This window comes from Naegleria lovaniensis, assembly GCF_003324165.1.
Source record: "Naegleria lovaniensis strain ATCC 30569 chromosome Unknown tig010, whole genome shotgun sequence".
Classification (NCBI taxonomy): Eukaryota; Heterolobosea; class Eutetramitea; order Acrasida; family Naegleriidae; genus Naegleria; species Naegleria lovaniensis.
The window spans coordinates 463,377-485,801 of record NW_025407832.1 but is presented as its reverse complement, the minus strand read 5'-3'; the positions used below and the strand labels follow the sequence as shown (position 1 = coordinate 485,801).

The following is a 22,425-nucleotide window of genomic DNA, read 5'->3' as shown; positions in this document are numbered from 1 at the left end:
TTTGAATTTTAATGATTATGATCAAATTTCACTTAAAACTTTCCAAATTCGTTTAACTATGTGGACATGGATGTGTTGAAAATTTAAAAATCTCATCGGAAACGTGAAAACAATGGAAATTACAAACTCGATATATTCAATTGACACAAACATGATGATAGGCTCTCCCTTGGAATATTCCTCTTCAATTTTCGTTCCAGTATTTAATTGCCTTTTTTGTGGACACTCTCCACCATTTTTTTCTCCAATACTTTTTTACATCAACCTACGAACACACATGCTTTTATTTCTTGGATACTGTCATAAACAAAATGAGAAGAACATGTCCCTTAATTAACGTAGTGGATGTTTCAGCCTCTGTCCTAATCAAATCCACATATTTACTCTTACTTGTGTTTTGGCTTGAACTCACATTTAATGCGTCTTATTATTACAATACAAAGATGTGTAAACAATTTGAAAGAGTTGCTCGAAGACTTTATTGGGCGTTTATCGGTGTATATTTCTTTGGAGCTAGTATAGGATTTTTAGCATTTACAATATCACGTTCGAATGTTTCCTATTTCTTGACATCCATTACGTTAATATTTGACATTTCCATTCCAATACTTTTCATTATTTTTGGAGGCGTGCTAAGAAGACTCACAACACGCTCGACCGTTTCATTTCCTGTTCTCATTCAAAAACATTTGAAACGAGTTTCCATTATTAGTATCATTTTAGGATGTTATTTGTTACTACTTCCAATGGTGAGAATTTCTGTATTGATATTGAAGAATTTTGTCTATGCATCGAGTGGATACAATGCAATCTCCTCCATTATTGAAGTGACTGTTTCCATCTTGTTCTTTTTCATTCCTTCTGTGGTGACGTTTGGAATCATCATTGCACCTACAAGTATTAGTTTTCTTCACAATGCCATTACTGATAGAAATGCAAAAGCTGGAGCTTTTAAAATGAAATGGAAAGAATTTGAAAAGAACACGGATGGAGCACATGACGAGACGTCTCCATCCATGTTTTATCATGATCATTCTGTGTTTGATGGTGATACAAAAGACCATATTCAATTACAATCTGGTGACACGAGTGTGTATCGAGATGTTTCACTTGGCAATACTCCACCAAATCCTTATACAAGTTATTGAACTAAGCTTCAACAATAATTTTTATTTACAACAGTGTTGACGTGTGAAAATCATCCGTCTTCAAAATTTGATTGTTGCAATCAAACCATGCTGTATCTTTGTGGAAATATCGAAATAATAAAATTGCGAATGGTAAGCATGATGGTTTTTGCATTCCGAAGAAACTAATGGCTAGCACCACTACAATTCATTTCATAATATTCATTCACATCCATTCCGTAATTATTAACGACTTTCCAATCATTCTTACGAGGAACATTTGAGTTTGGTTCATATTTTTCTTTGGCTGTAACCGGCATCATCTTTCCTGGTCGAGGTGGTGGATTTGTCTTGGCAGTCATTGGAGCAACACGAGTTGTTGGAGAAATGAGTGCATAAAGCCTACCGAAGAGTGGGATGCTTCGGAGCGATTTCTCTACAAAACTCAATACAGAAACCACACGATCCGTCAAGAAAAAGACCCAAGGGGAATCTCTATATTCCTCATACATAGGATGAAGAGGCAGCTTTGAAGACATTTTTTAACAACAATTCATCCCGAACATCTACGCGGACTGCGAAGAAGAACGAGTGGAATTGCAGCCACAAAACTAGCACAGAGAGACATTGTGAAAATTAAATAAATCAATATTAAATTGTATTGTTTAATACGAGAGAGAACGTCACGACGTCTTCATCCACAAAATTAATCATCACAGGATTCGTCCAATGATTGATCCATAACGTTGTCATCGCGATGATTCGAGAACGATGGTTGTGTGTCACCAACACGATTCTCATCGGTAGAAAATGAGTAAAAGTAAGAGTCAGGCAACGTGAACCTATCATCATGCCGAGGGACCGAGTCCATGACTTTTCGGTTGTTAAAAAAGTCGAGGACAACATACAAAGAATCGGATGAGGAAAGACCTAATTGAACAAGTGGAATCATAAATGAATTCTCATCCCCAAGTATTTTGCCTTTGTGTACTATTCGTTGTTTTTCGTAAGGAATTTGAAACATTTCAGCTATGGCTGTCTTCAAATCATGCAAAGTTAAATTATGAAAATTATATACACGCATTGTTTGTCCAGTTAACGTCCTAATATTAATAAAAGACAATGTACTGTTACAATTATTTGAGTATTGATTCAAAACATTCATAGGGGAGGTAATGATGGATTGGGAAGAGATGGGAGAGTTGGAAATAAAACTCTTGCAAATGCTGTTGTGACAGGAGGAAGAGGAAACGGAATAAAAGGGAAAAGAACATGTTATGGAATTAGAGGAGGATGAAGATGTTTCAATTTTGATGCTAACAGTATGTACTTGTTTGATCTTTTTGCTAGATCTAGTTTCAAATAATTCTATTGACTCATCCGAAGAATCATCACGTTCTTCATCATCACTGCTCACATTATTGTATTCCATCAAGAGCATGTCATTTTCTTTTTCCGACATGTTTGATGAAAAATTAAAACTTTGTGGTGTATGTGTAATGTGTTGATGATGATATATCATCTGATCTTGTTGATGTTGGTCAATATTTCGTTTTCCTAACGCCGATGATGCAGTGTATAGCCCATTCCTTCCCGACTGTGGTATCGTCAATGATGATGGGCAAATTCTTCGTTTTGATGATGATGATGTCTGTGCTGGGGAGGCTGAACACCACGAAGAGTTCGAAATATTCAATCCAAAGGAAGTGGGATCACCATCACTCATTTTTTTTGATAATAAAGCGTGCCAGGCAAAAGTGGAATATTTTTTGGCGCTCAAAATCAATTATTTATTTGGTGGCCAACGAATATTATCGAAATTCTGAACACCTAACAATTGGGTCAATTCATTTCTCAAATACGTGGGATTTGATTTCCAATGCTCCACCAACTTTTCCTTACAGCAACCAAGTCCCTTTTTAAAGAGTGTTTTGAGAGCGAGTGTGAAATCCAAAAATCGTTTCGATTGAATAATGGTTGGCAAATTGATGAGATGTTCTTTGGAGAGTTTGATTGAGCTGAAAACTTTTCCTTCCAAAATGGCTTTCCCAAAAACTTGTACTTGCTTAGATCCATCATGTTTGAATTCAACATCTTCAATAGGAAGAGTCCAAACTACACCAGTGGAAGATTGATGAATCGTTGGGCGAATGAAACATTTTACACAGTCATCTTGAGCATCGTAGAATGGAGGAGGGGAATCTAATGGGTCTGAATGTTTCACAAAACCACATTTGCTATTTCCAAATCGAGAAATCCAATTAGGTTCCACAGCAGTCACCCCTCTCATGTAAGTCTTGTTTTTTCTACTCTTGGTGAGTTCTGTAAAGATGACATATTCAGGATGTCGACCAAAAAGGCACGAGGAAGGATGAATGAAAACTGGAACACTTCGTCCAAGAGAGAGTGTAACGTAGGGCTTGCTCGTTTCTCGATAACTGACATCCATATGAGCTAAATCCTCAACCGTAGCAAGGCGTGCCACTTGATCCACCATACCAGCACAAATTACTTGACGAATTGCTGTTTCGACTTGAAATTGTTCATCCTCATCATCTTTTGGTTCTGGGAATGGAAGTGGTTGTGGGCGTTGTTGTTTAGTTTGAACTGAAGTATCTGTCTCGTCGTCGTTGTCTTCATTGTTTTCAACTTCAGTTTCATCGCTATCCAACTCGAGGGCAGATACTTTCAATTCAGATTTCACAGTATTCAATAATTGTCGATATAATTTTCTCACTTCTCTCATGTTCTTCTGATGAAGCATGTATTCCATACAAAATTCTTGAGGCTCTTCAGAAAATAAATAAGCACCAACTGCTTTTAACATGGCCAAATGATCGCTCAATGGATGGGACCACAATTTCTTAATTTCTTTACATTTAACTTTCATTTCTTGCTCTTGTTCGTTAAGGTATAGTTCTTCTTCCTTTTTTGCTTCATCGGTCATGGAGTCTTGATCTTCAAAGTTTTCTACTGCTTGTTGTTCCTCAATTTCCTCTCGATCCATAGTGAGCTTTTTGTTAGCGTCCAACACGTCGGATTTCATTCCAAGTCGTTGCAATTTTTCTTTCATTTCTTGCTGTTTTCGTTTTTCAATCTTTTCTTTCAGTATTGTCAAGTGATTGTCATGCATGAATATTTGTTGAACGGTCATCACGCTCACCACACCTGCAACGTATTGCAATAATTCTGTATTCGTTTTGGAGAGAATCAACATTTTAGCAAATCGAGGATGCAGAGGAAATCGATTCATGGCAGTACCCATCTTGGTGATTATGGTTTCGATTGTTCCATCCTTATTCGACAAATATTTATCGAGAGCCCCCAAGTTCACTAACACATCTACACCCTTCTTCACGGATTCAACATCGGGAGGAGTTGGGAAGGGGAATTTCTCAACTTGTTTAATTCCCATGCTCTTCATTTGTAAGATGATATTTTCAATTGGAGCTTTAAGAATGTCAGGTTCTGTGTAATCCAAAAATCTCTGATCGAATACGGCACTGCTAAACATTCGGTAACAATGACCTGGGCCCGTACGTCCAGCACGACCAGCTCTCTGATTGGCACTCGCTTGAGAAGTCCATCCAATTTGGAACTTAAAAATTCCAGTACTCTTCTCGAAATGCTTCTCCTTAATACGACCGCAATCAATCACATACCGAATGTTGGGAATGGTTAAACTTGTTTCTGCAACGTTGGTGGCCACTACGACCAATCGATGTCCTGGAGGAGGGTTGTTAAATACTTTCATTTGCTCTTGAGGTTGAAGCATGGCATATAAGGGTAAGACATGTAATCGTTCTGATTTCTTGTTGCGATTCAGCTTTTGATTGTGCTCTTCACCCTTCTTTTTCAATTTTTCATTGGTGATATTATCTTGAAAAAGAACTACAGTTTCGCTTTTGCCATTCTTTTCTTCTTCTTCGAGTTGTTTGTCGTTTTTCTTGGGCTCTTCTTCAGTAGGTTCTTCGTTCTCCTCATCAAACATGTTATCCTCTTCTTTCAGTCCAACTGATTTTTTGCTTGACGAGAGAGATCCTTCATCTTCATCATCACTGTCACTCAAATCTCCTAATAAATTAATGAGCTCCTCTTCTTCTTGAGCAGTTTTTTCCTTCTCTTCTTCTTGCTGTTTTCTCAACATTTCTTTCTTTTTAATTTGTAGGAATCTCTTATCTGAATATTTTTTCAATCTTTCAACAAGATATTCAATTTCTTTTCGGCCAGTAAGGAAAATTAAAATTCCACCATTTGGCAAATTTTCATGGATTTTCACAGCCTTTTTATATGCTGCTTCCACATAGTCATTGAAAACTGTTCGCTTGTTGAAATGAACAACAACTGGATATTGTCTTGATTGAACGTCTACCACTGGAGGAGCAACTGGAAACAGTTTTGTGTTGTCGGTAAAGCTTTCCAGTTGAAGTGTGGCGCTCATGATGATAAGTTTGAGAGGAGTAATGGGCTTTCCTTCAGGAGTTGTCAACTTTGCTGCAGCCATTCTATTTCTTTGGGGAATGAATCTAGAGAGCCAACCAATGAGGATATCAGTATTGACATTTCTTTCGTGGATTTCGTCGAGAGCAATGACAGAGTAATTGAGGAGTAAAGGATCCGACTGAATTTCTCTCATTAAAATACCATCTGTCATGAACTTGATCTTTGTTTTCTCTGTGCTCACGTTCTTATCAAAACGAACTTGGTATGCAACTTCTTCACCAAAAACTACATTCAATTCTTCTGCTACACGTTTGGCAGTGCTTACTGCAGCAACTCTTCTTGGTTGGGTGACACCAATAATTCCTGGAAATCCAGATTCTACACAACCATATCCATATTCGTAAAGAAATTGTGGAATTTGTGTAGTTTTACCAGAACCTGTCTCACCCTTCACAATGGTAATTTCATTATCATTAATTGTTTCCATAATTCTTTGTTCCTCTCCACATATTGGAAGTAGCATTCTCTGATCTTGAATTTCTGGTTTTCTATTCACTGTGACATAAAATCTTGTGTATCTAACTTCTTTTTCCTCATCAGTTTTAGAATTGTCTAATTTTTCTAGCATGTCATCAATAAGTTCATCATATGTTTTACCCATAACTTCAAAATCGATTCCTTTCGTTGGATCATCGTCGCTGTCATAAAACAAAGATTCTTTTTCTTCTTCCTTTTTCTTTGCCTCTTCTTGAACTTTCTTTGAAACCGCTTGAGGAATATTGCTAACTACGTTTCCAGTGCCAAAGAAATCCAAAACCATCAATGGCTTCTTTTCTTCTTGAGGACGGTTTAATGTTTCTGTATTTTGATTCTCTCCCTCCGTGTTCTCTTGAAGCTGTGTTGGAGCTACGTAAATTTCCATCTCATCAGAATCTTCATTCACTAATTGCATTCCTTCCTCGTTCCATCGTTCTTGAACCAATTCAGGATTTCTCTTTTTCCAAAACTTGTCAGCCTTGGGTGCTGCATTTTCTTTAATTCCAAGTTTTTCATAAATTGCTAATTTTTCAAGTTCTTGTTTTGTTGTTTCAGAACCAGTTCCCAGTTGTCGTGTTGGTTTCAAGACTTTGAGTTGATCGTCTTGCAATGTATGTTTTTTATGAGACTCTATCAGCTGTTGTCTCATCGCTTCTTTGGCCTTCTTCTCTTCAACTTTTTTCTTTTTTCGTTCTTCACTCTTTTGTTTTCTTCTACTTTTTTGAGGAAGGGATTTTACTCTTTTCTGTTTCGAATGATCTGTAGTTGTCGGAGTTGATGATGGAGCATTACTATCCGCAAAATGAGGATCAAAAGGAAGTTGTTTTTGTAAATCTTTAGACAGAACTACCTCTTCTGATGATGGTTCGCTAGTAGTATTTAAAAGTTTTGTTGAATCCTTTACATTGTTGTTCACCGTTGCTTGTTTCGAATTGTTTGCATTATTGGTGCTTGATGTTTCCTTGACCTTTTTTACAGGTCTTTCCGATGACAAAATTGATGATTCCAACGACGGTAATATTAAATTTGAGCTTTTCTTTTGTGTATCATCTTCGGAATGTGTTCTCTTCTTTGCTTGGCTCTTCTTCATTTTTTTTGAATTCGGTTGTTGCGTTTTCTGTTGAAAGAGACGCGTTGTGCAAGAGACATTAAAGTAGTGTAATCGAAGGAATTTCACTTTTATTACAAAGGGAAATCTTAGTTTGTTGTGTTTTCAAAATTATTGGTGTTTTTTGTTGTGCAATCACTACTGATAAGGTGATCTTAGTATTTACAAGAACCTAGAGGACAATGTAGTGTTGATTGAGAATTAGAGATCGCTTTCATCCATCATCGAATTGTGTAAGGCCTCTTCAAAGTCCAAGAAGTCTCTAAAGTTAATCGAATTCAAATCCATAGAGCCTCGCGAAACGGTGCTTGTACTAAGGAGCGAAGATACTGATGGTTCTTTGAGAGCTTTCTTTGGCTGTTTAAATTCTGGGCTAGCCTCTTCTAACTTCTTGCAAAGCATTGAAGCATACATGTTCGAAGGGATCTCATCACCAAACACAAATCCAATGTCTGTGAGGTTATTGTTGAGGCATTCATGGAAGAGATTCTTTTTGGTTTCTCTCTTTCTTCGTTCGTCGCCCAGCTTGAATTCATAAATCTTATTGTGCCACGATTTACCATCGCCACCTCCGAAAATGACCATACTTGTTTTGTATAATACAGCTGATAGACCATAGCAACCTGGTGCAGTATTAGCTTCGTTGCAACCTCCGATGGTTTCAATGAGCGTCCATTTCATACAAGTGGTATCACATTCATAGACATCGGTGAGCCAATTCGAACCATCTCCACCTGCGAAAATGTAAATCTTTTGGTCGAATACTACACTCACATGACCAGCTCGTCCAGCGTTCACTTCACCAATATACGACAGTTTTCTCCATCTGTTGGTAGGTATATCATATTCGTGTAAATCATTAAGCCTTTGCTTTCCATCTCCTCCACCAATCACAATTAGTTTATCACCAACCAAATTGCAGGTATGAGAATCTCTGCTTTGAGGAGGTAAGCCTTGAGTTTCAACTCTTGTCCAGTATCCAGTGATAAAATCGAAACAATAAAGGCAATTAAGGGTTCGTCGTCCATTCCAGCCTCCAAAGACGAACATCTTGTCTTTGTATACATTGGCTGAATGTCCTGCTCTTCCACTGGGCACTTGTCCTTTTGGGTCTACCTTTTTCCAAGTTTCTGTCTTGATATCAAACATGTACATATCATTGAGCCAGTTAAATCCTAATTTAGGAGTTTGTTAACAAAGGAAAAATACCTCAACCACACACTCCACTTACCATCACCACCACCAAAGATGACCATGTAGTGTTTGTACAGTACTGCTGAATGGCAATCTCGTTCCGAAGGCACTTCTCCTTTGTTTTCAATTTCTCGCCACACTCTCTTTTCTGCAGTGAAAGAATATTGTAACAGGAACGAATATTAAAGTATTTGAAATTTGTTGAATATGAAAAAGTTGAAACAGTTAAATCGAAAAACATACCTAAATTAAAGGCAAATGTGTCCTTCATTCGTTCCTTTCCGTTGTAACCTCCGTTGAGGTACATGGTATCTTCGTACACGACGCATCTATGACCGTATCGTCCACATGGACCTCCAATTGGACTCTCCTTGTACCATTCTAATGTTTGGAGAGATATGATGATGACGAGTTTTCATGAACAATCAAACCACTTACTTTGCTCTGTTACAATTGCTTTATGAACCATCTTGATGTTGTTTTTGATTAGTGTTGTTTGTCTGTTATCAAAGTGATGAACGGGTTGATGAGCCTTGTTGTAAGTATGAGGCTTGTGTTGTTGTTGTTGTTGTAATGGAAGGAGTTGCTTCAGTTGAGTGTGATTCAAGTTGAGGCTTATGTTGTTTGAAATTAATACTCTTTATGGACTTGAATGAGAGTGTATTTGGAATGCAACAACTCGTTGTACTAATGCTGAGAGTAATTGTTGTTGTACGAGTAGTGTCTCTCCCAGAGAGGGTTGTGTATTATGTTTTTTTTGTGTATTAATAAAATGTTATTTGATGGCTTGGCCGCGCCTTTTATTTTCACCCTTTTTCACTTTGTAGTTTTTCTTCGCATGAACACCAGCAACTAACGCACCCATCATGGCAGTTACATCAAGCCAAGGCATCAACAGAAAGCCTCATCCATCCATACTCGCGCCTTCACCTCATACAATGCTACTACATCCTGACAGTGAGTTATTTGTCGTGTTTTACCACTATTGATCATGATTCTTTACATTTTCAGTTGTTCCCGTTTGGGATGTATGAGGACGAAGTAATATATAAAAGATTCGGAAAGGATTTGAAAGGAAAAACGCCAGTCAAGTCAAAGGTTCCTCTCCATTTGCCAAAGAACAATACGTTAGAAAGTGCTCGGAAGTAGCGATGGTGGTTGCACGACTTTTATGTCTTCTCAGTTTATTTGTTCATTTCTGGCTCAATAGTGTACTGTAAATCATTCAACAAAGAGAATGCTCAAATTAACAGAACGGCTTACAATGTTGTATAAAAAGATTCTTCTCTCACTATTGACAACTTTACAAGACATCAAGTTAATACACATCAAGCATGAGAGGTGATGTGAATATAAAATTTGGAATTGTGAAATGATTTTTGTAAGGTATGAAACGGTGTTCGCTGACCATCAATGTGATGAGTTGATTAGTTAACGCACCTAAATAAAATCTCATTGGGTAGCTCAGGATCAAAAAGAGGGAAAACAACAATTTGAACAAATTAGTATCAAGACTCCAAAATATTACAACTGTCATAAAAAGTAATGAAGAATTCCATCTAAATAAAATAAAAATCCTTTTACGAAGGAAGATCAACATTGGCTACAATCATTGATTTGTGTCCTTACAGAAAAAGTTGTGATCATGATTAAGGGTCGTTGAAACGATGAATAACATTTTTGCTTTCAAACCATCAAGGATGTTTCTTGTCATTGAGATGACTATCTTGACAAATATATACACTGTTGACAGCATGTAGGATCATTCACGCCCAATTGTCGTTGCTTCTTTTTGAAGACCAACGAATTGTTACGAACAACTAAATTAAAAAATGCACGGAAGACCAAGAAATCAAACCATTGACGAGAAGAAGAAACAAATTTTGAAGGAAAAGATTGAAGTATTTTCTGCTCTCCGAAGCGATCTACTCAAGAACAAACACAACAAGATTTTTTCCTATGATGCTCTTTCTAAAATCGAGAAAGCTCTCTACATTGCTCCCGAGTTTTATACATTGTGGAATTATAGGAAGGAAATTATTACTCATCTCACTGAAGAGAATGAAGAAATTAAAAATTCGGCTGAAAAGAAAAAGGAAATATATGAAGGAGAATTACAGTTAACTCAAACCGTTCTCAGCAAGCATCATATCAAGTCCTATGCTACGTGGCATCATCGTTGCTGGATTATGCAAAAGCTTGATGCTACCTATTGGGAGAACGATCTCAAATTGACTTCACAGCTACTGAGTTATGACAATCGTAACTGTACGTACAATCCCTATGATATTCATCAAACAATAATAATTAATATCACATTATTTTGATCACGTGCACGAACATTGATCCTAAATATTGTAATGTCACATGACTAAATTCATCAGTTCATTGTTGGAATTATAGAAGATTTATCTTACACTTGCTTGACAGAAAACCATCTGCGGAATTGGAATATTTGTATGGCATGTTAGATGATGTACAGAATTATTCTGCATGGCACAATAGATCTTCACTCCTCGTTGAGTACTCTCAAAAGGAAGCAATACCATTCACTGATGTTGTGAACCAGGAATATGATTTATGTACAAATGCCTTCTACACTGAACCTTCCAATCAGAGTGCTTGGATATACCACCGTTGGTTGCTCTCTTCACGTATGTCATCATTTTTTCAATCACGATTTACATAATTTATGACACACTACGATAATTGGAACTTTTTCATTGTACCTGATTTATTCTATATCAATGGACGTTACTCACAACACATTGCGATTATTTATTTTTGATTTATTTGGGAAATATTTCATCAACCTCATTCAGCTGAGGGCAAAACTTTGAGATCCAAGGACCTTGAAACATGCAATGAATTGTTAGACATGATGACCGATTTGAAGAATCCTAAAGACGAAAAATGTAAGTAGTTTTGCCTAGCTCATTTTCAGCATTTCTTACGTTGTTATTCAGGGTGTCTCGTTACCATTGTCTTGAACATGTTGGAAGAGCCAATTCTTGAAGAGGCTGAAAAAGAAACTGTCATCACTCATCTCAACAAACTGGTTCAATTAGATCCAACACATAAAGGATACTATAATGATATTCGTAAGTTTACAACTTGACGTTCTCAGCTCTCAACAATACCTTTCGTTTCAACATTGAAAATGTTAGGTAGCGACTTTTTGCTGAAACATTATTCAAACAGAGACCATCTTGAGAAACTTGTTATCAACTCCATGCAAATATCAAGAATGCACATTCTTAACACCTTACCAGAAATTTTTGCACAACTCAAACACATCGACCTATCAAACAACAATATCATTTCAATCCCAACTTTAAAATTAGAAAACTTGGAAGAGTTGGTATTGGATGATAACAAGATTAGATTCCTCGAAGGACTTGCTCATTTGAAAAAACTCACCAAGCTCTCCTTAAATAATAATGCAATTGCCAAAATTCCAAACGTCCTTGTTAGTTCAACTGTTTCACAACTATTTTTGAATGGAAACCCTGTTGTCAACACACAGTCGCTCGAACAAAACAAATCAGTGGCATTCCCATCCCTTTCTCAGCTGCAACAATAATAAAAATTAGTTGGTGGTGTATTATGCTGCAACAATAATAAAAATTCAAAATTATTCGCTGTTTCCTTCAAAAACAAGCAAAAAAAATGTTACAAAATCGCAAAGAACGAGTTGAAGAATCAGACTCTGAGGAGTATGAAAGCGAAGAAGTTGAACAACAAGAGGAGGAAGACGAGGAGACTGTAAAAAAACGTGATCCCTCTTTCCGAAGACAACTACGAGCCAATTATATCGATTTGATTTCTCGAACAAGTGAAAAGGCCGAAGAAATTTGCGAGCCAGGATCACATGAACTTTTACACATCCTCGGAAAAGGAGACAAGTACCAGGAAGACATTTACCACGCACGTGAAGGTGCTCTAGACGCTGCTTGGTTTGCTCAGAGCACGAAGTGTGGTTTAGAACAAGCAACAAGATTAAACTTTGGAAAAGAATGGGATCCTATTGAATTAATCACAAAACTAAGTTCAAAATATCCATCATCAAACCAATCAAATGTTATTACATCAGCCGAATTGGAATTTATTCCTATTGAATTGGATTGGAACAAGATTGGAGAGTCTGTTTCAGGTTTATTCCGAAGAACACCCACCATCACATTCATGAACGGCCCTATTAAAGTTGAAAGAAAAGAAAAGAAGAGGAAAGAACGTCCAAAGAAATCAAAAGATGATATTGTAGAAGAAAAAGAAGCAGAAGAAATGACCGATGTAACAAAACAAGATGCAACCACAAAAGAAGTTCAAAATTTGTACAAAAAACTCAAAAGCCAGACAAAGAAGAGAAAGAAAGAACATACTGATGAACATTTGTCTGTGTTAGAAGTTCTTGTAGATCCAAACTCATTCACAAAAACGATCGAAAACTTTTTCTACTTCTCATTTCTGGTGAAAGAAGGAAAAGCCAGTTTTGAGTTGCATCAAAATGAGCTACAGACATGTATTCTACGTGACGACGAAACCAATGACAGCACTCGAAATCAGAGTGTCCTAAGTCTCAACCTCAACATGTACAATCAATTAGTGCAGCAAAGAGCAAAAGCATTGCAGCAACAATCCAATGGTGCATCTTCGAGTCCGCATGCAGGCAATGACAGAACAGCACAAGAAGATGGAGAAGAAGAGTAGAGCACCAGCTTCATGTTTTTCACCCATGAATGATGATTTCTATTTTTTGAAGAAACAAACAATACAAGTCCACATTGCGCTCTAAAGTACTTTTTTCTTCGCCATTGTAATCATGAAAATGTAGTTGACTACATTATTCTGAAAAATTTTGTTGAAAAAAAATATCGCCACAAACGTACGTAACTTTCCCTATCTCATTTCGGCATTAATCTTGCTTTCTTCTTCTTACATCTACTTAGTACACAATGAAGACTCTCAACGCAAACGAGTTCGTGAAGGTGCCAAAGGGTGTTACCATCACCGCCAAGGCCAGACGTGTTGTTGTTACTGGTCCAAGAGGAACCTTGTCCAGATCTTTCCAACATGCTCAACTTGACATTTTCGTTGAAGCACCAACTGAAGAAACTCCATACACCAGAGTTATTGTGCAAAAGTTCCACGGAAACAGAAGAGAAAACTCTCTCGTCAGAACTGTTGCTTCACACATCCAAAACATGATTGTTGGTGTTACCAAGGGATTCAAGTACAAGATGAGATTTGTTTATGCTCACTTCCCTGTCAACTGCAAGATCAGTGATGACAAGAAGAATATTGAAATCAGAAACTTCTTGGGTGAAAAGAGAGTTCGTAAGGTCGATATGAGAGATGGTGTTACCGTTGATGTTACTGGTCAAAAGGACGAAATCATGATCCAAGGTAACGATTTGGAGAATGTCTCAGAGTCTGCTGCTGCTATTCACATCGCTACTCTCGTCAGAAACAAGGATATTCGTAAGTTCTTGGACGGTATCTACGTCAGCGAGAAGGGCTTCATAGAAGAAGAAGTTGAATATCAATACTAAATAAATTAAAAAAATTTATCTTTATGTAAGGCTTCGTTGAGTCAATTTGTAATTTGAAGAGTGTTGTTCTTGTGACTTTAATAACATCACGGAGCGAAAAGAGATAGATGCAAAACAAAATTTGGCGCCCTTTTAAAAACTACAGTTTTGTCGGTTAGGAGTTTCATATGAAAAAATATGCAAGCAGTGTTTCATTCATTTCAACAGGAACCAAAGCCTGTCAATAATAACACCACAAAGAAGACCAAGTACAGAGATCCCTTTAGCGAAACTGGAGGAGGTACAACTCAAACAAATGCTGGCTTCGGTAACATCATGTACGATCGGAGAGTGTACAGAGGCAATACCTATGCACAACAAGTAATACCACAAAATCAACAACTAGAATTGGAGCTTGAAAGAAAGAAGGAAGAACATAGGAACAAGAGAAAATTATTAGAAGCTAAACAAAGACAAGAAAAGGCCCTTGCAGAACAATTACTGGCGGAAAGAAATCTCGAACCGGTAGAGGGTAGAAAACATATTGATATTCAAACAATGACTTACGTGGAAGAAATTGACGAGACTGATGTCTGGACACAGACGGATCCTTTTCAAGATAGACCCGAGTCACCGGTGTTCATTCCCTCAAAAACAGGTGTGGACATGGGTGTTCAAGTTGAGGATGATTTATTTGATTTTGATTTTGAAGTTGCACCAATTCTGGAGGTGATTGTGGGAAAAACATTAGAGCAATCCATGTTAGAGGTTTTAGAAGAGGAAGAGATGGAAGCGCTCAGACAACAAAAGAAAGAGTTTGCACAAAAGCGAAATGCAGAACTGGCAGAAACACAAAGGTTGGAAGCTGCAGAAAAAAGAAGGTTCGAGGAAAAAGAGCGTCGTAAGGAGCAAGAACGACAGAGGTTGCAACGCGAACAAGAATGCAGGCGGAAACTTGCAAGTAGGCAATTTGCAAATCAATACCTCGAAAATTTGGACCTCAACGTGTTTACAACCCTTCAAGAGGAAGGCTTCTTTTACGACATTGTACATAGACAAGTGGAACAAGAATTTATGCCATTCTTGATACAACTCACTAACCAAGAGTTGGACAAGAAGCGACAAGCAAGAGTTGAAGTTGATAATATCATCAAGATGAGTATCAGGAAACTGTTGAAATCCAATTAGGGTTGCATTTGTCACATAACTCAACTTCTTTTACGCTAGGCATGTAGAATACACCTTTTATTTAAATATCCATAGTATTGTTGATTTGAATTTTGTCGTTGTTAATTTGGATAGGATTTGAAGGGTCGAAGGCAGGCATTCCCAAGTAAGGACATGTTGAGCAACGGAATGCATCTCCCTTATAACAATTTCCACAAGAGCTCACATGTTGTTCAGTAGATGATGGAATTTCTCCTTCTTTTCTACCACATGTGCAATTCTTACATGCTTTTTTGGAGCTTCCAACTCCAGTACCACAATCATCAAATGAATTTGCAGCGTTGTTTAAATCTTCGTCTTCTAGCAAGTCATCATCATTCATAATGTCATCCTCTTCAAGGTTGCTGACAGTCCAAGTTTTGAATGATTTCTGTTGTGGTTGCGAGGATTGAGTGGTCAGGTTATTGGCTTGTTTTTCCTTCGTAGCGAGAGAAAAACTAGTTCCCATGTCCCATGAGGCCTTTTCAGCTTTTACTACCTTTTGGTTATTGTCAACAACAATGTTTAAAAATCCACCCATCATCAAATTTTCTTCTGAGTTGTTAGTTTGGGACAACATCACAAGTCCGCCCTTCTTTAATACTCGGAGACATTCCATAATAAATTGTTCAGTTTGAATCTTTGAGTCCAAGTTAATAACAGCATCGTATGAGTCATTTTCGTATGGAATCACTTTAGAAATATCACATTTTGTCAATTGAGAATTACTATCATCAAATCCGTTCGATTTCAAGATGTTCTTTGCGGATTCGAAGGACTTTTCCATTTCTTCTGAAGAAAAATTAACAATCACCAACACTTGTTTTGAAATGGTCATTTCTATTGTTGATCGGAAGCTGATGCTAGTTAGATGATGAGAAGCTCAAGGTGCGCAAAGCGGACGAGCAGAGAGTCGAGAATTTTTTTTGAGATTTGAATTGTTGGCTAATTTTATTCCACCAAATGCGCATTGAGGTGCGGACAAATAAAAAGTGTTGAATCTTTCCCATTCAATTGAATCGGCCAAACATCTAAGGATCACCAATGGAACTAACGAATGCCGAGTCGCTTGTAACCTCATTTCAACAAAGGAGGTCATTGGAATGGCTGGGGTACCTCAAACAATGAAAGGTAAGAATATTTTTCTTGATTTTGGAAGCTTGTCTTTAAATTTTTGTTGATACCAATCATGGGTCTCAAAGGAGTGATAGGAAAGGTTGAGAGTGGTAAATGAAAAGCAAAATCTGAGTGATGATCGGTCATTTGTAAAATTGTATTCCATGAGTGAAATTGATTTTTCATCAAACAATGACTCTAATAAATACATCCGTTCGAACCACTTACAACATTGGAAATTGTGAAAAACCAATCATCAAATTCAGTGAAAAATACATAAGTATTTCTGTAAAATAATGAGGGCAGTATAAATATTCGAAAAGATCTCCTCTTGGGATTTGATATCCAATTTCAGGGTTTTTGTTCTTGATGCGAGCTAGAGAATAGAGAATGGCATGACATTTGTATTGATGAAAACTATCCACAGTAAGAACGAAATGCATTAGTTCATGAGCACCAAATCACACAATTGTGCAAACATACCAGCTCCACAAAAATAGTATCACTCCAGCCATCACCATTGCTATTTGTATCATGTCGTTTCCATAAGAACTGTTATGACCTTCAAAACTATTTGATTCAATGATCAACAAAGAGGAAACGCATAAACTTAAAGGAGCACAAATATAATATGAAACTCCACTCAAGAACAAGAAAGGTCCAACCAATCTTGCTGGGTGAGTCCATGGTTGAAAGAAAAAAACCTCAACACATCTTTTCAATAAATGAATTTCATAGAGCAGAATCATCACGATCATGCAGTTGATCGTTCCAAAATTACGATTATTAAAATTTCCATTTTTGTTCTCAGAATTATTGCGAAGAAAATAATAAATAAATATATAAATTAAACTAAGAGTATTGAAAAATAATCCAATGGAATAAATACATCTCCAATGAAGCTTCTCAGTGATGAGAGGTTGTAAGAGAGTTGAAATTACTTTCTGAACGAGATTTTTCTTTCGTTCTGAACTTTGATTTTCAATGGTCGGAGAGAATCTTCCATATTGCAATATGTGATGAAAAAAGTTATTGAAGAATCGGAGCGAATACAATCCAATACCAGCAATCCAATAGATATTCAGTCCATAATAAAGCATGCTCATCATCATGTTTCAATATTTTTTCAATCTGTTTGCCTCTAGAAAATGACGGCATACCATTCATAGAATGTTAATCTTCATGCTCATGCATGTAAAATAGTAATTCCTCTTCATCTGAAGTTGGTTCTTGGTAGTGGCATCGTTGTACATGTCTTTTTGGGCGAGATTTCACCAATGAATAATTATCGTTGAGCTCTTCTGAATCGGTGAAATCAGAGTCCTCACTTTGATTTTCATCAAACTCTGATTCCTCCTCTTCATGATAGTCGTCATCTTCATCATCAGCTTTCTTTTTCGATGGTGGTTTCTTGGATTTTCTCGTCTTGCTTTGTTGTAATGCTGTTGTGGAGCAGTTTGTTTCTTTCTTTCGTGTTTTACAGCTCTTTTGCCTTGTGGTTGAAATGTTGGCACTATTTGAAGAAGAGTTCGTGCTGGTCGAGGATGTCGAGGAAAAAGAAATCTTTGAATTTCTTCTCGAACTGGTAACTGATCGTTTCTTCTTTTCTACAGAACTCGTATCTTGTTTGTCTAAGACATCATCTGTTTCTTCAACAGCTCGATCCATCATGATCGATCTTCTGGAAGTGTTACTCGTATTATTGGTAGCACTATTCGAGCGAGAGGAGGACCTTTTCAATTGAGAAACATTGCCAGTAGTAGACTTTTTGGACTCGCTCACAACTCCCTTAGAATGTTTTTTAACGTATAGCTGTTGACTTCTTTCCATTAACTCCTTAGCATCCCAATTGGGTAAATATTTAATGATGATTGCTGTCCAATCATTGCCAAATTCTTGGATTCCCTTCTTCAATAATTCATCATCTGATGATTTTTGCCATTTGAGTTTCTGTAAGCAATCCAAATTAAATACATTACTTGGATTTGGATGGAAGTACGATTCATCGATATCACCGCACGGAGTCAGCATTTCCGGAGGTGAAAATAACATTCTTAATTTTCGGAAGTATTCTTGTTTGAAAATCATTGGATGCAATGCATCGGATTGTGTAGTTGTCGTATCATGGTGATGATGATTGGCAGTATTCGGAGGAATATTGTAAAGAGAAGTGTTTTCTGCTGTTAGAAGTGTTGTAAAGGATGCATTCTCGTGATGATAATGTTGAAATGGTTTGTGAGATTCAAGTGGAGATAAAACATCAGAATCCTGTTTAGTGGTGATGATTGTTTCGTTATTGTAATTATCATCATGGGAGAGTATTAAAAGAGAAGATATTTCCGAAGGAGGTAATGATGATGTTGCCCCTAAAACAGATGATGACACATCATGCTGCTGTTGATTTTGTTGATGCTGTTGAAATCCAAAGTAATCTTCACACCAAATGGCAAATTCTTCATCACGTTGCTCATTGGGGACCATTATTTTTGAATCAACAATTGTTATTGGAATGAATATTTCGAAAATTATTGAAATGCACAACGGCAAAGGCGCCAATCTCGGACAATTTTATGTCGAGTGAAAATCCATAACAATTCATCAACCCAGAGAGTGAATGAAAGAGAAGAGGTTAGAAACGAAAAGATATGTGTGCAAAACTGTTGCTGTCGTTGATAGTACTTCAAGATGCAATTTTGTCTCAACATCATCACACATAAGATCCCAAATTGCATCTTGCAGTTCACGATCAAACTGTTTACAAATTGCCATTTCGTTACAACACATCATCTCTTCATACAAAATCAAAGTCCAAAAGTGAATTCCCCATCACAATCATTGGAAACTTACCTTTGAAAATCTCAATTGCCCAAAATACTGCAAATTCCCTGTCCCTGTAATTCTCCATATTTCGATGACAGGTCGAACAATACAAATTTAAACAGCTCCTCACATTATAAAACTCCAACAGCGCCAGATGACTCGACCAACAATTTTTTAAACACACAACAAAAAAAACAACACAACAACACCTTCAACAAAAACTCCCAAAGAAACAGAACTCTTTGATCTTTTACAAGCCTCACTCTTTTTCAACCACCACCAACTTATTAATAACATTCTCTTGCAACGTTCACTTGAAAAGATGCTATTCAGTAGAAAGATCTCCTCCTCAGTGTTTACTCTCTCTCGTTCTGCTGCTGCCTCACGATATGGATTTTTGGCAGCTGCTCAACAACAACAAGGCTATCACCGAGTGGTCAGAGAAGCCTTTATCAACTCGAGAAATATGAAAGATATGGAACGAGTATCAAGCATGAGATCTACCACAACCATGGATGATCTTGCTTTGAATACCGATCTTGCACAATCCACATTACGATCATCCTCCACCTCAAAAGGTTCACTTCTGAAAAGAGAGCAAGCTCTTCTGACCAATATGGAGAAGTTGGCCAACGTTGATCCCGCTCTCAAGAAATTGCTCAAAGAGTATTCTGATGAGATTGCCGTGGTGATGAATGATGATTCGCCTCAAGCCACATCAATGATGGATTCAGAATTGGTGCATCGACTGCATGAATGCAATTTGAAGGTGCATCGATACTTGACAAAGGTTGTTTCATCACACCTCCTTCAAGAGATGCGATTTTTGAGTTTGGTCAATTCCGAGTTGGCACATGAATGTGTAGAGATGAACAGTTTGCTTGAAAAGCACATGTTTTCTCTGTAAGGTTAATCACACTACGTGTTTGACGATCACTTCCATCTTTTTTGTACCATAGGTTTTCATTGTTGTACCATACTCCCCTGTAAATTTTGTATCAATAAACACAAATATCGAATAAGCTATGAGTTTGAAGCGCATTGTTCTTGCATTTGTCAACTGTGCTTCTTTGTTTCCGATTAACTTCGAGCACTTGCACTAAGAAAAAAATGGAAGAAATATTTAATTTAACAAGTGGCAGCTTGGATCAAATCGATCAAAGTAAAACGGAAATCCACAGTCATGAAAATGATCCTTCCTATTATGCTTCATCTTCTCATCCTCGAAATAATATTCCTCACACAAATTTAATTCATCAACAAGAACATCCATCAAGCCACATTCTCGAAAAAAGGAAAGAATTATTAGAATATGATCCGGAGCAAATCAGAGAAGAGCTTTCAAAAGATGAAAATGGATATCAAAAGAAGCGATGTGAATTAATTGTGGATGTACTGTCTAGATTAATACATGGTATTGGCTTCGATATCGAAACACAGATTAAATTTATGGATAAATTCATCGAAGATACTCAGTTGTTTTTAGAGGTGAGTAGTTCTGTGTGATATATGATGGTGGCCAAAAACGAATATTGTTCACCATTACAATGGTGATGAAAATATATTGTTGTGTGAATTAAACAAAATTAATAATGAAAATTAATACAAATCAAAACATTTTAGAAAATGAGAAAAACGAACGAAAAAACAAAAGAAATTATTTTCATGATGGATAGAAAGGATTAAAACGCATCACAAATTTCATTAAGGCATACGGAATGCATTTATTTTAATCTTCGTACTTGCTACAGTATTTGTGACAGCATGTGCAGGTGTTCCATAAATGTGCATTGCTGAATTCAATGAGAGACTGCCAAACGCCAACCATCTAACAACAATCACAACTCCAATGAGCGACAAGTACACATATAAAAGTTTGATTGTCAAAACTAAGATATTCACGCAACTTCTCAATAAAGATTCAAATAAGCAAGATTGTTCTTGTTGAGCTTGTCGACTCAAAATTGCATTTTCTTTTGCCATGTTCCACATATTGACCAGATGTTTGGCTGGTGAATATAGACAAGAATTGTGATTTGTTGTCAACTTTTGTAATGAGAAGGATTTGTTTCGTAAAGAAGGAATTGTATTCGTTGCAGGTTGAGTGATGTTAGGCATGAGGTTAATTTGAGTAGAATTCTTTCGAGTCGTTTCTCTTGAAAGAATGGATGAACAGGTCAATCGTTCCGACGAGAAGCAATTCATTGGTGAGTGATGAGAATAAATAATGATGAAAAGTGTAGAGACAATTCCGAGAATTGCAAAAATTAATTTCCGAAGTCTCCAAGTTTGTGAAATTAAATGATTCAATTTTCGAGACACAATATTTTGTACATTGGTGGAGGAAGAGGAGTCACTGGAGGATGATGTTAAATTAGAGGTTGTTGAAGAGGATGATGATGAACTTGCAATATTTCCATAAAATCGATTATATAACGACGACATGATTAGGATTAAACATTTTGTCACAATCAGTGACAAGTAAACAAAGAAAACATAGAGAAATACTTGAGCAGGTGAGAAGGAAGAGGATGGGATTGGTTGTTGATGATGAATTTGAAAGGGAGATGGAAGGTTCGAATTTGCTTCTAGCACATTGAAGGAATTGCCGCTGACTTCATGATGATTTGCACTGTTACTACCACTGCAACCAAAAAACAACCATCTCGAGATGATGGAATTGCAAGTGGTGATGCTGTGTTCTTGTGGGTGAGAAATTTGGAAGGTTTCCATAACAGTCGTAGTAAAATTATAATGAAGATGAAAATGCTTTTGCAAATAATAATAATTTGGAAGAGAAGTGTTGCAATACTTGATGGGTGGCTGCAATCGACGATTCTTTGTCTGTTGGTGGTTTGGTAGCAGTTTGTGTCTAATGGCCAAATTTAGATTAAGAGTCTTTCTTGGCAACTCACAAGGAGTGGATGGGTTTTTTTTCAAAGTTTATCAAGGATCCATCCTTGAACAGACGCACACATCTACTCAAAGCCCCAAAAGGAGCTCTCTTTTCTTGTATCTCGACGAGAATTTGCGCGCTCATCATAGGAAGCTCTGGTTCCGAGAGTCAAATTCCTTACGCGAGGAGAGTAAGAGAGCATTAATGAAAAAACTGCGCTCAATCAATAATGCTCACACCATTTGAGCGCACATTTTGCTTGCAATCGAACTGCGCAAGTAATTAAGCGAATGGATAATGCTGCAACTACAGTTGCCTAATGAGGCATGCAGACTGTGCTCTTTGCAATACAACGTGGCTCGCAAAAAATTTTTTAATTTCTCTGTGTAAGGAATTACTTCGCGCAACCTTTCTCAAGAAATTTGTGAAGAGTGGTTGTATTGTTTC

At 37.0% G+C, this 22,425-nt stretch overlaps 15 protein-coding genes across 15 annotated transcripts; 7 read left to right on the top strand and 8 right to left on the bottom strand.

Annotated features, from left to right (window-relative positions):
• Nucleotides 1-311: 311 nt before the first annotated feature.
• C9374_000624 (uncharacterized protein) lies at nt 312-1,148 on the top strand (the record flags this gene model as incomplete). The annotated part of the gene is made up of 1 exon (XM_044696078.1): nt 312-1,148. The coding sequence occupies one exon, from the start codon at nt 312-314 to the stop codon at nt 1,146-1,148; it is 837 nt and encodes a 278-aa protein (XP_044552452.1).
• A 164-nt stretch (nt 1,149-1,312) lies between these two features.
• C9374_000623 (uncharacterized protein) lies at nt 1,313-1,666 on the bottom strand (the record flags this gene model as incomplete). The annotated part of the gene is made up of 1 exon (XM_044696067.1): nt 1,313-1,666. One exon carries the CDS (start codon nt 1,664-1,666, stop codon nt 1,313-1,315), a length of 354 nt encoding a protein of 117 aa, XP_044552451.1.
• A 167-nt stretch (nt 1,667-1,833) lies between these two features.
• C9374_000622 (uncharacterized protein) lies at nt 1,834-2,853 on the bottom strand (the record flags this gene model as incomplete). The annotated part of the gene is made up of 1 exon (XM_044696056.1): nt 1,834-2,853. The coding sequence occupies one exon, from the start codon at nt 2,851-2,853 to the stop codon at nt 1,834-1,836; it is 1,020 nt and encodes a 339-aa protein (XP_044552450.1).
• A 60-nt stretch (nt 2,854-2,913) lies between these two features.
• On the bottom strand, nt 2,914-7,197 carry C9374_000621 (uncharacterized protein; the record flags this gene model as incomplete). The annotated part of the gene is made up of 1 exon (XM_044696045.1): nt 2,914-7,197. The coding sequence occupies one exon, from the start codon at nt 7,195-7,197 to the stop codon at nt 2,914-2,916; it is 4,284 nt and encodes a 1,427-aa protein (XP_044552449.1).
• A 219-nt stretch (nt 7,198-7,416) lies between these two features.
• Nucleotides 7,417-8,878, bottom strand: C9374_000620 (uncharacterized protein; the record flags this gene model as incomplete). Its single annotated transcript, XM_044696034.1, has 4 exons — nt 7,417-8,390; nt 8,447-8,557; nt 8,653-8,790; nt 8,848-8,878. The coding sequence occupies 4 exons, from the start codon at nt 8,876-8,878 to the stop codon at nt 7,417-7,419; spliced, it is 1,254 nt and encodes a 417-aa protein (XP_044552448.1).
• Nucleotides 8,879-10,241: 1,363 nt separating this feature from the next.
• Nucleotides 10,242-11,992, top strand: C9374_000619 (uncharacterized protein; the record flags this gene model as incomplete). The annotated part of the gene is made up of 5 exons (XM_044696022.1): nt 10,242-10,677; nt 10,794-11,063; nt 11,232-11,324; nt 11,376-11,510; nt 11,577-11,992. The coding sequence occupies 5 exons, from the start codon at nt 10,242-10,244 to the stop codon at nt 11,990-11,992; spliced, it is 1,350 nt and encodes a 449-aa protein (XP_044552447.1).
• Nucleotides 11,993-12,078: 86 nt separating this feature from the next.
• Nucleotides 12,079-13,119, top strand: C9374_000618 (uncharacterized protein; the record flags this gene model as incomplete). The annotated part of the gene is made up of 1 exon (XM_044696011.1): nt 12,079-13,119. One exon carries the CDS (start codon nt 12,079-12,081, stop codon nt 13,117-13,119), a length of 1,041 nt encoding a protein of 346 aa, XP_044552446.1.
• A 245-nt stretch (nt 13,120-13,364) lies between these two features.
• C9374_000617 (uncharacterized protein) lies at nt 13,365-13,961 on the top strand (the record flags this gene model as incomplete). Its single annotated transcript, XM_044696000.1, has 1 exon — nt 13,365-13,961. One exon carries the CDS (start codon nt 13,365-13,367, stop codon nt 13,959-13,961), a length of 597 nt encoding a protein of 198 aa, XP_044552445.1.
• Nucleotides 13,962-14,138: 177 nt separating this feature from the next.
• Nucleotides 14,139-15,128, top strand: C9374_000616 (uncharacterized protein; the record flags this gene model as incomplete). The annotated part of the gene is made up of 1 exon (XM_044695989.1): nt 14,139-15,128. One exon carries the CDS (start codon nt 14,139-14,141, stop codon nt 15,126-15,128), a length of 990 nt encoding a protein of 329 aa, XP_044552444.1.
• A 61-nt stretch (nt 15,129-15,189) lies between these two features.
• On the bottom strand, nt 15,190-15,984 carry C9374_000615 (uncharacterized protein; the record flags this gene model as incomplete). The annotated part of the gene is made up of 1 exon (XM_044695978.1): nt 15,190-15,984. The coding sequence occupies one exon, from the start codon at nt 15,982-15,984 to the stop codon at nt 15,190-15,192; it is 795 nt and encodes a 264-aa protein (XP_044552443.1).
• Nucleotides 15,985-16,263: 279 nt separating this feature from the next.
• Nucleotides 16,264-17,374, bottom strand: C9374_000614 (uncharacterized protein; the record flags this gene model as incomplete). The annotated part of the gene is made up of 3 exons (XM_044695967.1): nt 16,264-16,390; nt 16,491-16,679; nt 16,746-17,374. 3 exons carry the CDS (start codon nt 17,372-17,374, stop codon nt 16,264-16,266), a joined length of 945 nt encoding a protein of 314 aa, XP_044552442.1.
• A 61-nt stretch (nt 17,375-17,435) lies between these two features.
• Nucleotides 17,436-18,743, bottom strand: C9374_000613 (uncharacterized protein; the record flags this gene model as incomplete). Its single annotated transcript, XM_044695956.1, has 1 exon — nt 17,436-18,743. The coding sequence occupies one exon, from the start codon at nt 18,741-18,743 to the stop codon at nt 17,436-17,438; it is 1,308 nt and encodes a 435-aa protein (XP_044552441.1).
• A 661-nt stretch (nt 18,744-19,404) lies between these two features.
• C9374_000612 (uncharacterized protein) lies at nt 19,405-19,989 on the top strand (the record flags this gene model as incomplete). Its single annotated transcript, XM_044695945.1, has 1 exon — nt 19,405-19,989. The coding sequence occupies one exon, from the start codon at nt 19,405-19,407 to the stop codon at nt 19,987-19,989; it is 585 nt and encodes a 194-aa protein (XP_044552440.1).
• A 203-nt stretch (nt 19,990-20,192) lies between these two features.
• On the top strand, nt 20,193-20,768 carry C9374_000611 (uncharacterized protein; the record flags this gene model as incomplete). Its single annotated transcript, XM_044695934.1, has 2 exons — nt 20,193-20,570; nt 20,706-20,768. 2 exons carry the CDS (start codon nt 20,193-20,195, stop codon nt 20,766-20,768), a joined length of 441 nt encoding a protein of 146 aa, XP_044552439.1.
• Nucleotides 20,769-20,786: 18 nt separating this feature from the next.
• On the bottom strand, nt 20,787-21,815 carry C9374_000610 (uncharacterized protein; the record flags this gene model as incomplete). The annotated part of the gene is made up of 1 exon (XM_044695923.1): nt 20,787-21,815. One exon carries the CDS (start codon nt 21,813-21,815, stop codon nt 20,787-20,789), a length of 1,029 nt encoding a protein of 342 aa, XP_044552438.1.
• Between the last annotated feature and the right edge of the window lie 610 nt (nt 21,816-22,425).